The sequence below is a fragment of the Petromyzon marinus genome, chromosome 30 (genome assembly GCF_048934315.1).
Source record: "Petromyzon marinus isolate PM22_M1 ecotype Great Lakes invasive population chromosome 30, UKy_Petmar_22M1.pri1.0, whole genome shotgun sequence".
NCBI classification, from domain to species: domain Eukaryota; kingdom Metazoa; phylum Chordata; class Hyperoartia; order Petromyzontiformes; family Petromyzontidae; genus Petromyzon; species Petromyzon marinus.
In genome coordinates this window covers 1053930-1067587 of record NC_133696.1, presented here as the reverse complement: position 1 = coordinate 1067587, position 13658 = coordinate 1053930, and the positions used below count along the sequence as shown (strand labels likewise).

The 13658-nt window shown below is 44.2% G+C and overlaps 1 protein-coding gene across 1 annotated transcript; it reads right to left on the bottom strand.

Annotated features, from left to right (window-relative positions):
- Window positions 1-1375: 1375 nt before the first annotated feature.
- Window positions 1376-12236, bottom strand: LOC116947427 (synaptophysin-like). The gene is made up of 6 exons (XM_032963126.2): window positions 12087-12236; window positions 11693-11755; window positions 5842-5960; window positions 4498-4693; window positions 3652-3840; window positions 1376-1855 (listed from the first exon to the last, which is right to left on the bottom strand). The coding sequence occupies exons 1-6, from the start codon at window positions 12099-12101 to the stop codon at window positions 1706-1708; spliced, it is 732 nt and encodes a 243-aa protein (XP_032819017.1). The 5' UTR covers window positions 12102-12236; the 3' UTR covers window positions 1376-1705.
- Between the last annotated feature and the right edge of the window lie 1422 nt (window positions 12237-13658).

The following is a 13658-nucleotide window of genomic DNA, read 5'->3' as shown; positions in this document are numbered from 1 at the left end:
TGTGTGCTTATATCCAGATTATACTGTACTGTTTTAGCACAACATTGAGGGTTTTAAGGCATCATGATTTTTGCTATAAAAATAAAACTAAGTTCAACAGGTGAAGACCGAGCTTCCACTTGGAGGGGAATTCTGCCTCTGTTCTATTACCCATTGCATGCGGTAACCTAAGACCGAAGACTACGTATACCATCTAATGGTCGCTTAACTTGATCACGTCTGTGAATGTTTAATGCTGCCCTGTGCTTTAAATACAGACGTTAAGCCCACTGCTTTGTCCCTCTCACTCGAGAGTAAAGGCACTGGTTGAACTTGAGAAAATGCACCTTGTGCTAAATGCGACCTTGGTGATGGGGTTAAGCGATTTCGGCTGGCTGGGGCTAAGTAATTACATTTAAAAATATGCAGTACAAATACAATTCTTACGTAATGCATGAAATATGTGAATTTGTAATCTTGGTGGGAAAAATGTTTCCAGTGACTTTCAGTGACTTAGAAGTCCAAGCTAACAAGTGGCTGTTGCTGGTGTTCTTGTATGCACGAGTGATTTTTACAAACTGTCGCCTTCAAACTCGCACGGCATTATCCACCGTGGCTAAATAATTAAGATTTTTTTGGCAACACAAGGAAATTCCAGTCGGATGGTTTGTGCTTGCTTGTATTTCAAATGGTATTTGAAATGTTAGCAATTTCTTTGCTTCTAAGCTTAAAAAATCCTGAGCCATTCTGTAGCAACTGTAAGGCACAAAATATTTTTTTTAATCAAACTATTTAGAACACATGCAATAAAAAAAACAATGGGCACAGCTGGAAAATATGCATATTTCTCAGGGCAAGATGTCATCAAGGCCAAAGCCGTTGATGAGAGCACACCTTACCAACACTCTCTACCCTCTACCAGATGTCACAGTTGTTCCACAACAGACACATGTCACCACTTCGAGTTTTTGTGTTTGAGAACCTTGAGGTGTGTATGTGTTGCAAAGCATTTTAAAGTATAAAACCACAACAAAATGAGGTCCTGTTGGTAATGTATTTATCCGTATGTGAGCTGTACGCATATCCTTAATTTATTTTAGTCGGTATATCAAACAACCGACTGCTATATCACATGTACGAGTGGCTACCTGCTTTGTTGATGTGACCTTGTGCTTAAAGCAAAGATATGGAATTTAAAACCCAAATACAACAGAACTCAGTTTTAAAGTGGAGGCAAAAACAATAACTCCACCTTGATGAGAATGATCTCATCTGGCACGCAGTGGGCTTCTGTCAGTGATAATTGAGGGTCACCAATAAAACATGCAACTTTGTCAACAAGTGCGTGTGAAATTTGTAATGAAAATCTAATCTGGGTAGTTCCTAACAATGGCACCGTTATCATTGGGCAGTTCGTGATAAATGTACTTTGCTGATCAAATCAATGTGGAGTTCTGGATTGTGACTTTTTGTTTTAAACTAGGAATGCTAGGATTGAATGTCAACCATCGAGATACCAGAGATTGAGGTGTGTAAAAGAAACCCACATTCCAAAATTACCGTAGTGGAAAACAAAAATTAATGCAATGTCTCAAACTTTCTCTTTTAAACGGGACAATAGTGATAGAAAAACCTAAAGGAATTCTCGCAAACCTATGCACGTCACACTCCATGAACCCTTCACTAGGACAGGCGGGTTGGTTTCCTGGTTCTTGACTTGCCATGCTCACTGCCCATAGGTGGCAGGGCCTGTGGCAGGGCCCTTCGGCGGGTTGGTGACGGTCGAGCTTGGCTCCGGGTTGCCATGCCAAGCCGTTTCCTTGTAGGCGAACCACACGTTTCCCGACCACAGGATGAGGTTCAAAAAACCGAACACCTACCACATGCAAACACAAACGTGTGCGCGTACACACACACACACGCGAAGGCACACATTAGAGCATTGTTATATACGTCAGTAAAACTTCCCATCGACTCGTGTTCACGCATTTTGTCAGAGCGGTGTTCATGGCGAGGCATTTCAGATGTCGCTGCAATGTGGTGCTGACGGCCCTCGCGCACATCCAACAATTCTCCTGCCTGGTGTCCTTGATGCAGCCTTGCACCTCCCATCAAAGCGCTTGGATGTCAAGGCTCATGGCTGGATAAAGTGACGAGTCTTACGCACTGAAAATTAAATGCATTTACAGATAAAGATGGGAAGTAAAAGTTTTTGTACAGATACCAACTTTTCACTTCATATTTGTTATCGGCTTTGCCAGGAGAATAAATAATGTCAGGACTGACCCACATAAAAAATATATCACAGAACTACTTGAGATTTTTGTAAGTGACCTCTCATCCACAAAAGGTGTGCAATACTTCCCCATGCGCCCTGTGCGTTTCCCTGTTTTGCCTGCCACTGTTGATGTGTCCTGCCAAAGCCTACTAACTTTTTGTTAACAGTCAATATGATTTTGATTTAAAGCTTTCGTGACTGCAGGGATTCATATTCTTGGTTCTTTCGGTAAAGTCACGTAGAAGGGAAACAATAAAATAATATTATATTATATTATTAAAATAATATTATATTATACTCTTTGGTTCTATTGGGTAAAGTCACGTAGGTGAAAATAAAATAACAAAAAATCACGACGTTTCAGCCACAACACAAGCGGCCTTCATCAGGTGAAGGGACGAGACTGTCTGGAGGACAGCGCTTTCTTTGCCAGGCCGCTTGTGTTGTGGCCGAAACGTCGTGATTTTTTGTTATTTTATTTTCACCTACGTGACTTTACCCAATAGAACCAAAGAGTATGGATCCTAGCAGTCACGAAAGCTTTAAATCTAGAATATTATATTATTTTATTGTTTCCCTTCTACGTGACTTTACCGAAAGAACCAAGAAATTAGTCAATATGATGTCTTGAACTTGCATATCTTCTCTAATCTATGTTCCTCATTCTGTCACTCAATGTCATTTTAGGAATGTGCGTCCCCCATGCTTATTTCTGCAACGTTTAGCTTTTGTTTTATTTTCTTTGCCAGTGTCGGTGTTTCTGATCCACTTCATAGGATGGGTAATATATACTGAATACAAATATTTTAGTGTGGAAGTGTGGAACATTTAATTTCTTCTCTTCAGGTAACCAATGCAACCCCTGGAAAGGATTTACTACTCCTTAATGATAGTTTGCATTTATACATACAACATTAAACATCTGCCGACTATATACACCAATGCAACGATACTTTTTTACGTAAAAAACGGTGAATGTAAGTGTACAAAATGGCCTTATCTTGTAGTCGTCCCTCCTTGTCATTGTTCTATCGCTACGACTATGGTTGCTGTGAATTTCACTCGTAGATTCCTACACCAATGCAGATGACAGATGACTCCGTCGACCAGACTCCATCTCATCCACAGCGTGTTCCACCACCACACTGCACATCTTTTCTCTTTCCACTTCTTCCTTTGCACTTCTAGACTTTGGAATTCCCTCCCATCATCTCTTTTCCCAAGTTCTTAGTAACCCTTTAATCAACGTGGCTAAGTTTTCTATTGGGCCAATCCCTAATGGCAACACAACTTTAAACACATTTTCTATTTACATTGTATCACCTTTACGAGTTATCGTGACCCCATGTTACAGACGGACGGACAGCCGGAGCCAACGAGAGAAATGCACGCACCACGGACACGTTGAGGCTCGACATGATGGCGGTGGCTCCGCTCGTGCAAATCTTCTGCTCCTGACAGATGGAGATGAGCTTGTAGACAGTGTCGGGCATCGTGGAGATCTTGACGTCGGCGAGGCCCTTGGCCCAGGCGGAGGAGCTCACGAGCCACATGAAGGCAAAGAGTGCAGTTATGACGAAGTCCTGTTGGCAGAGCGGAAGAAAAAAAAACCCGCTGGCTCGTGCAGTCTGCTAACATCTCCGTCTTTAAAATCCCCGACAGATTTTTTTTTCCCCCCCATTATTGTTCACTATCTGTGTACTACGCGGCTAATCTGTATGTATGGTGGAACGGTGGTGCCGTGGTTTGTGCACTGGGCTATCAACCCAGCGACCTGCGTTTGATTCCCAGTCACGGTGTGCTCGTGATTTGTGAACTGGTCCTGGGCTCCCACTGCCTTCACCAACTTGCACTGACACGCGTGGTAAAATACGGTCAAATAACCGCCACGGTGTGGGGGAGACCCTCATCCAGCAGCGGATTCTCAAAAAGTCCGTACCACGTACGAGCATATTTTCTAACAACGTCCCTCGCCCTTCAGTTTCTTAATCCTGACTTCAACACTGTAACTTATAGGCTAAAGAGCCAACTCCCCTTGCATCCGTATCTCGTCTAAATTCATCACGCATTTCCATAAATAACATTCGTAACACGTCCGGTACACGTTTTAAATGGAATTTTGTCGTACGCGGTTGCAGTTCCTTCTTTTACACGCCAAAGATCAAGCTGTGGTTTTTAAAACAAAACACCGTAACGTGCGCGTGTGTGTGAAGTTGCCGCCGATGAATGGCCGTGCGTACTATGAGGGGTCCGCGGTACTGCTGGTACTTGGGCTGGTAGAAAGTGTACACGACCAGGGCAAACAATGAGTAGAGGAAGGCAAACACGGCGATGGTCACAAAGAATTCGGCCGACGAGGAGAAGTCGCCATAAAGGTTGCCAACGTCCTTGGGGTTCGCCGTACAGTTGGGCACCAGGAATGTCACTTGGTTTAACCTGCCGGGGGCGTGGCGCATGCAAACACGTGCAAAACACACGTCAAAACACACAACACGTACTACATGTATGCATGTTGAACTCTTTCGCAGCATAGATAGCCAACCATGCCAATCGGAGGTAATACCTACCATGTATTAGTTTGCTGTCATTCTCCCGCGCCTCCCATTAACACGGTTAGCTTCATACTGATTGAAAGAAGTTCAACATACCAACATACAAAACCCACACGTGCGAGAGGGCAACACGACCGCTACAAATGGAACAGGTGAAGTCCACATTTTGTTGTACCATCTGCTGGCAAGCTTGGGTATGGCACCATGACATCCACAGGAAGGGAGTTTCACAACATGTGTGTGATCCACTCTCGCTTTCCACACTGCCGGATTACAGGCCATTAACTCTCTCCACTTGAGACACCCGGTTTAATCACACAGGCGACTGCCTAGATCCTCACCTAATGAGCTCAGCTGTGCCGGCCCGGTGCTCTGACCATTGAGCCACCCGATCAATTCCCAAAATGAGAAAATATGTAAAAAGCAGTGGAGTAGCTGAAAGTGTAATCATTCTCAGCTCTAATGTGCAGTTGCCGTGTGAAAATTAGAGGGGCAAATGGGAGCATGGGTAGGGATGGAAATGGAATTAAGCGAATTGCTCTGCTGTTTTAAATACATCGAAGAGCTCTCAAATATGCTATTCTTTAATAACTTAAACTGCACATTTGTATCAAACTATAGTCCAAAAAAGTTTTCCCGGCTTGATGACCTGGGTGGATTCCTGCCTGGCTGGGCGCCACGCTTCCAAGTGTACAAGCGCGATATCACAGAGATGGCAAGAGAAAGGTGGGTGGAGTGACAGGGCTCAATAGAATAATAAAAGTGTTGCTGGCTGGCCGGCTGGGATAGACGAACGGATGTTCACATTCAAAGTATGGACGGGTTGATAGTTATGAATACAACAGTTTCAACTATTGTGAGCCTACATAACATATATAGGCTTAATGCACTTAATATTCATACAAAGTAAGAATAAGTTTCAGAATAACTTTGTACACAATATACAGGGTAAAATGTATGTAATAATACATGAATACTACATATATGTGCATTGATTGTATTCATATCTTTAAATTTAAGTTAATTTCTTACCTAAATGGATAGCTGAAATCAATCCTTGTCTGGTTGGTCGAGTTATTCTTGCAGTTCACCAAGATTTCAAAATAGCCGGAATATCCACCACAGGTTGCAAAGGCAAAGATAGAAAAAATCTAACAGGGAAAGCAACAAGATCAGGTTACAACACAACCCTAAATACTTTACCAAATCACAGTGCAAATCATACTTTTGTTTCATGCAACCAACCCATGATACATGTTCATACAACACACATCAAGTTTCACATTTATAGAAGTTGTGAACGAAGATCATTGGGAAATGAATCATTAAATATTTATAGAGGCCACCCATATACAATAGGCCAGGTACAGCAAATGTTTCTTAGACCATCAACCACATACGTAACATCAATCAGATTCTGAAAAAAGACTCATGAATATAAAATACAATTACACGCTTTTGTCGAATATGAAAAAGGATTGCTGCACCCACAAGACAGTGAGAGATGGCAAAAGCTTGGGGAGGCCTTCGTTTGTCAGCGGATAGATCATGGATGGTGATGGTGAAGTTTCAATCACCGCAACCTTGTATGAACACGTCATCGCCATCCCTCATGAACCCACAATGCCACAATACTTTTTGCTCTTGCACATGAGCTAATCTCATCGCTCAGACCCCATGGTGGTCATCCTCTTAGGCGTGTTCCTTCCTTTGGCTGCCATTGCATCACCAGTCTCGACCATCCATTATCATTACTGCGAGCGGTGCGTCCTTCCCAAAGCCACCCTCAATGTTCTAAGGCAGGAACAAAACCAATGACACACACATAATAAGTGTGCAGAAAATAATACTTTTAATATTACGGGTATTCACCACACAGTTGGTCGGTCACCCAATACAAGCCACATACATCCACTACAGGGTGCAAACCTTACTAGTTTAAGTGACTAAAAGTGATGCTCACCACTTTTTCTTGCAAAGTAGTATTTCACAATACTGCCTCCTGCTATGATTTGTGAGGTGTTTAATCTATATGTATAAAAGGGAAATTTGTGAATGTGTGTGTCTGTTCGAAATTTTTAGCTTACTTCCCGACATGCAACAAACTTGAAATTTGGCATGTGGGTAGTGTCCAGACTGTAATAAAAATAGACTTTTATATTTTGGGGGAGGCGCAATAATGGATATCTATAAAAAGGACATTTGTGAATGTGTGTCTGTTCGAAATGTTTAGCATACTTCCCAACATGCAACAAACTTGAAATGTGGCATGTGGGTAGCTTCTAGAATGTACACAATGCAAACAGACTTTTGTATTTTGGGGGGGGGGGGGGAAATGACCATGAAGTGTGTGGCGTCAACCCGCATAAAGGACTGGCGAGAATCGATATCTGGTGAGCGTTTGTGCTATCGATTAAACAGGAATAGGCCGATTCTAAAGAAATCTACAACCTTAGATTCCTTTGCGCGATTTAAAGAATTGAATCTTGGCGCGCGAGCGTAAGTTTTTGTTTCCACCGCGCGTTGGGTTTTATTACAAATTTTATTAATGAGGTAATGATCAAAGTTTTCTTTTCATTTGTATATGTTATGTTTTTAAGTTTTGAGACGTTTTTAAAATATATTTTTCCCCCGGGCAACGCCGGGTACTTCCCGCTAGCTAGTTATAAACACAACGCTATCCGATCGCCGATTAACTGGAACTAAACAGTGTAAGCAGGACGTGGCATCTGTCGTTCATGTGGGAAAAGCTCCGAATGATTGCACACGGCCACGAGTGTGAAAAGTGGAGGCAATGTATTGCCCGATGTGTCACTGACACACAACAGACTACACAAGTAAAGTGTACTACTTCAGAAAGTCCGTCACTGCAGACACCTCAACGGGTGCATCATCACAAGCCTGCAGTAGTTTTACTGGGCAATTCAACACGCTTGTCCGCACTCACTATTTATAGGACGTAAAATAGTTTTCAAAAATTACCGCATACATGCAAGGACTTGTTCAATATCATGGCATGCCAATACAAAAACAGGGATATGTAGAACCACCTGCACACAACGATGGTGCCACAATCTCTTCTCCAGAGCTAGAAATCCCATTATTGCATGGGGTTGGCTGCTCAGATTTTCTTTCTCCATATAAATGCTCAGTGCCTCTCCTCTCTCGTCACATCAATTGTCCCGCATCTGGCCATCTCACCCTCGGCCTCTCTCTACTTTATCTGCACTTCACTGGTGTCCTGCATAGCTCTTCCAATTGCATTTTGATTGTCTCTTTCAAAACTTGCCCAAACCATCTCAGTCCTGCCTCCTTTACTTTCTCGAGAATATTAATAATCCCGCTGGCTTAATTCTGCCTCCTTTTCCCTGAGACATTCCCAACATACACCCGTGCATTCTCATCTCCGCCCTTTCAAGGGCACAATGTGGAATTTAAAACAAGACGCAGTTCCTTCAGACACCTCCATGGCAAACATTTTAAACATTGTGCTAGGCACCCAGTGAGAACCAGCATCAGCTGAAAAACAACCAAGGGTGCGATGGCTCATGTGATTTGCTGCTCTGCCAAACTTGTTTCTGGTACTGTGCACAAGGCGATTCCTAAATTGGTTTCAATTATGGTACATTCCAACTGGGGCGGAACGGTGGTGCAAAGGTAAAGCAAACTGCTCTTTGAACCGGGCCGATGTGCCTTTGAATTCTGGACACAGCTAACCTCAGTGTCGAGTGATACCAGAACAGGTTCTGGGTCCTCCCAAATTCACCGATCAGCGTGGTGAGCCAGAAGACTTTGGGAGGCCCTCATCCAGCTAACAAAAGGACAGCACGTGTACAAGTTCATTGAAAGTGCTCTTTGTGCGCAGTATATTACACATGCATGTACTGTATACAAAACACCAAACCTTGATGATTGCTGTAAAGGGCTGTGTAGTAATGTGTTTAAAGATGTTTGAGAACTGAATAATGTGAAAGTTTGAGGCTGGAGGTCTCTAGACGTTTAAGTAAACATTTGTGTCCGACTGATATACGTCTTTATAAACATACAGATTCAATTCTATATAAGCAGTGTATATTTTTCTTGCAATGTGCAGAAAGCCACAACACATTCGGGAAATAAAACTGCATAAAACAGGGACAGATGCAGAGTTTACACACACAGATGACAATGTGATATTGAAACAAAGTGTCAGTAAATACCTTAGCATTCGCTTTTACTAATCTAACGTTATGCTGGAAAACGTGACAAAAGTATTCTTAAAAGGTTTTTGTGAAGTGAGATTACATCACACACAAACAACTTTACTGTCTTCATACAAAACACACAAACCGGGAAGATGTGTCACGTATAAACAATACTTTGAATAGACTCTGAGAATAGGAATATATTTGCAATGTTTGTAAAGACCCCTGTCTTGGTAACGAACCACATTTTTTCTCTTTCCCCGATTGTGCTGCCGGCCTCATGTCATGGGGTGTTAGAAATATCAACCTGGAGCTAGCAGAAACAAGTGTGACATCATCACCTGCTAGAAAACAGCCTCTGGAAGATGACATCATAAAACAAAGTTTGAGTCCATTTAAATGACTCATGTATAATTAGACGGTACACATTCTGACACAACTGGCATTTTCTTTATGTACTGGGCATTTATGAATGCAGTCGTTGGTGACGGGGCTAAAACCAACAATTGGATACGCCTGTAAAACCGGTTTAATTGACTGTTTGAAACTCCGATCTGCTCCTGCAGCAGTGTTGGCTGAGTGCTTTGACATCACATTGGGTCCCTGCTGCTGGTGCGGATAAAAGGTCGGTTCGAATGACTTCAGAAGTAGTTGTGCAATATCTAATTTGTGTACACTACAATGTAAATGTGTACACAGTGGTTGACCTTAAAATACGAGCAGCTGATGCACTCATGCACATTTGAATTGGTGGAAAGTTGTTATCCTTTTTGGGGAATTAGGCCATGCAAGACCCCCAAATATAAATGTATTAATTAAAATGTTAATGTATTAACCTCAAGATAAGATGCCGGGCCAGACTATGGTGGGTACATACATCTTGGTTCACACTGCGATTTTGTGCCAAAGCAACCACAGTTATCATTTACCTATTTGGGTTGTATAGATGTTGTGCATGTGATCAAGCCTTTATAACGGATGAGAAACCCACCCTAACAGCATACAAATGCAGGCTGAAAAACTATACGTTTTAACAAAACGTTGCAAAAAGCTGTAAAACATACACAGCTTTGGTGCATTTGCAAGAAGTGTGTAGTGGTCCTGTTGTGTTCGGTCAACATCAGCAGTAATGCAATGATGGACAACTGTCCTCGTGAGGACTCATCAGCACTGTAGTCACTGCCACATGGGGCTCTTTATGCCAGAAATGGTAATTAAATGTAGGAAATTACAGAATAACTTAATAAAGGCTTGACACTTGCAGCTCGGTATAAATGAGCAAAGCAAACAAAAAATGTAAACACATTTCCTCAACATTTTCCTGTTTCACTGTTGCAATTTACACTACCCTGGTGACTTGAGATCTCATCTGGTAATAAAAAAATAAAGTTGAAATATTAACTAAACAAGTGAAAATAGGATGGTTCACCGAGGAGACTGCGAAGGCTCTGCCATGACATCGGATTGTGTGCAGGTCCTCGGTGGACTCTTACGTCCACGGACTCCCGGTTGGATCGCGGTGTCTTTGGGTGGCCTTCGCCTATGAGCGGAACTACAAGCGCTCACTGCATGAACACATACACTATACGACTGGACAGCGTATTCTTAGCTCTTTCGGTAAAGGCACGTTGAAGGGAAACAATGAAATATATTGTTTTATATATATTTTATTATTTTATTGTTGAACCTTCAACGTGACTTTACCGAAAGAGCTAAGAATGTGAATTACTGCATTCACGAAAGCTTTAAATCAAGACTGGACACCTGTTAAAAAAACGCTTGAGAGCTCATCTGATTCCTCGAGTCTAAATAAAAATTCTGATACTCTTCACAAAACATTATCAGCATCACCCCCCCGATCTCACTCTAGACATACACCAACACTTTGTATATATATAAAACCATTAATGGCTTTTATTATCAATCCACTGCTGGATGCAGGCCTCCCCAAACCACCACCACCATCTCCCATCATTGTGCGATGTAGACGCCTCACCTAGCACCTGCATGGTGGACAGTCTCAGACACATTCCATTGCTTAGTTGGGACTCCATCACTCGATTCTTGATCATTGGCCAGCATTACTTTTAGAGATGTGTTCTAAGGCCACTTTCAGTCTTAGTTATGCCTTTAACCTATCGTTGATTTATGAACCATGCGTTCCTCATCCTCATTCCAAGCATGAACCTCTGCATGCTTTTTTGCACACTTCTAAACTTTCGCTGAATTGTATGGTCACTGTCCATGTCATCGCGGGTAAATATACTGACTAAAAACTCTATTGAGGATATGCGTGTGTTGCTTTTCATGATCAAGTTCAGTTTTCCCAACGCACTCCATGTTATCTGCTCTGCCCCGTCACTTCATCTGTGTAAGACTCATCACACTCAATCGTGTTGCGCTCCAAAAAACACATCACAGGAAATTACATTCTTAACAAACGTTGCCCTCTGTTGTTGAAAAAAAAAAACATCTGACCAGGACTAAAACAAGAAGCCGGGAGACCCCTATGTTTCACCTTTAGTGATAACCTCACCATAAAAGTCTCAGAAGTGTAAACAATGTAAATGCGAGCGTGTTGTCTGCGAGTGTATATTCTGCCTTGTGCTGTGGTGAGCACAGCGCACTGCCCTCGACTACCGGCGGGGCGGGTGGGGAAGCCTCGGCGTGGCCTAGTCGCCCTGCCGGAGGACACTCACCCACTCCAGCAGCTTGATGAAGCCCAGAGGCTCCCGGACGACGCCGAAGAACGAGCTGGCAGACTGTGCAACGGGGCGGGGGGGGGGGGAACAGACGCAACGCACGCACATCGACAACAGATGTTGTTGTTATTGCAAACGCGAGGCGACCGGCAAGAAGTAAACTTATAAGTTGGGTCGAGTATCGCGGTTATCGCGAGATGGCGACGACGCCTTCTGATGGCCTTCGTGCAGCAGTGGATCGACCACGGCCTTTGCTGCCGAGAGGGTTGGGATCGCGTCGCCTCCTTATCCAGCAGTGGATCGAGCACGGCTGAGGGGGGACCGCGGGGCGAAAGGGAGAGTTCCCAGCAACGCAGCGACAACCCCAACAACAACAGCAGCAGCAGCACACCTGAGCGGCGTCCATGGCTGGGGCGGTGAAGGCGGAAGAGTGGAGGGAGGAGCACGTGAGCAGTGCGTGGTCAGCCCCGGTGCAGAGGGGCGCGTTGAGAAACCACGCGGTGTAGAACGGTGCAGTGTGGGTCGGTGAATTATGGGTCGGTGCAGTGTGGGATCGGTGCAGTGTGGGTCGGTGCAGTGTGGGATCGGTGCGGTGTTCATAGTTCATGGTTCCATTTATTTGGTATAGCCCTGTGGGCCATTCGGCTCTTGAATCGGTGCAGTGTGGGATCGGTGCAGTGTGAGGTCGGTGCAGTGTGGGTCGGTGCAGTGTGAGTCGGTGAATTATGGGTCGGTGCAGTGTGAGTCGGTGCAGTGTGAGGTCGGTGCAGTGTGGGTCGGTGCAGTGTGAGTCGGTGCAGTGTAGAACGGTTTAGTGTGAGTCGGTGCAGTGTGAGGGCGGTGCAGTGTGAGGGCGGTGCAGTGTGGGATCGGTGCAGTGTGGGATCGGTGCAGTGTTCATAGTTCATGGTTCCATTTATTTGGTATAGCCCTGTGGGCCATTCGGCTCTTGAATCGGTGCGGTGTGGGATCGGTGCGGTGTGGGATCGGTGCGGTGTGGGATCGGCGCGGTGTGGGATCGGCGCGGTGTGGGATCGGCGCGGTGTGGGATCGGCGCGGTGTGGGATCGGCGCGGTGTGGGATCGGTGCAGTGTGGGATCTGTGTGTTCCAGTGCAGATCCTGGCATTATAACGCAGCGCAGATGCGGGCCAGGGCGCTGCACTGTGCAGTGGAGTGCAGTGCAGATTAGTACGCTATGTTGTAGTTGTTTCAATGTTGTGCGGTGCAGTGTGCAACAGAGCGTTGTGTTTCAGTGTAGATTCAGTAAGGTGCAGTGCAGACTGCATAGCCTACCATACCCGTATCAGTGCTGCCTAGCTTACTACAGACCAATCCAGACCGTATTGGTCACCCCGTGCCCTGATACATCTCAACGCACATCCTACAAAGCCCCATCATCACAAGGGAGAACACACACAAACACATTGACAAATAGTTGTTGCTGGTATCGAAACGTCTGTACGCCGCATGGCACTGAGAACTCGATTTCCCTGCACAAGAGTAATACTGCTTAACCGTATGGGTTGACATCTATGACACTATCTTCATGTGAGGCTTTCGTGACTGCAGGAATCCAAACGCTTTGGTTCGTCACACGGCGTCACAAAAAGTCAGACCCCCCCCCCTGAAATATGACGTCACAAAGCTCTCCCCCCCCCCAAAATGCTTCAAATCGCTTTAAACTATTGTCATTGTATTTTTCGATTTAAAGCTTTCGTGACTGCAAGGATTCATCTTCTTTGGTTCTTTCGGTAAAGTCACTCCAGCGCTGTCCTCCAGACAGTCCTCCCCTTCATCTGATGAAGGCCGCTTGTGTTGTGGCCGAAACGTCGTGAGAATATTATTGTGTTATTTTATTTTATCAATTTATTATTTTATTCTCATTCTACGTGACTTTACCGAAAGAACCAAAGAAGATATTGTCACTGTAGTGTGTAACTAATGTGGCGCTGCACTCTGATG

Coding starts and splice junctions, on each gene's coding strand:
- LOC116947427 (XM_032963126.2), bottom strand. Junction 5,961..11,692: donor TCATCAAGCTGCTGGAGTGG/GTGAGTGTCCTC, acceptor TTTCCCTGTTAG/ATTTTTTCTATCTTTGCCTT. Junction 3,841..4,497: donor AGTACCGCGGACCCCTCATA/GTACGCACGGCC, acceptor CTCTGCCAACAG/GACTTCGTCATAACTGCACT.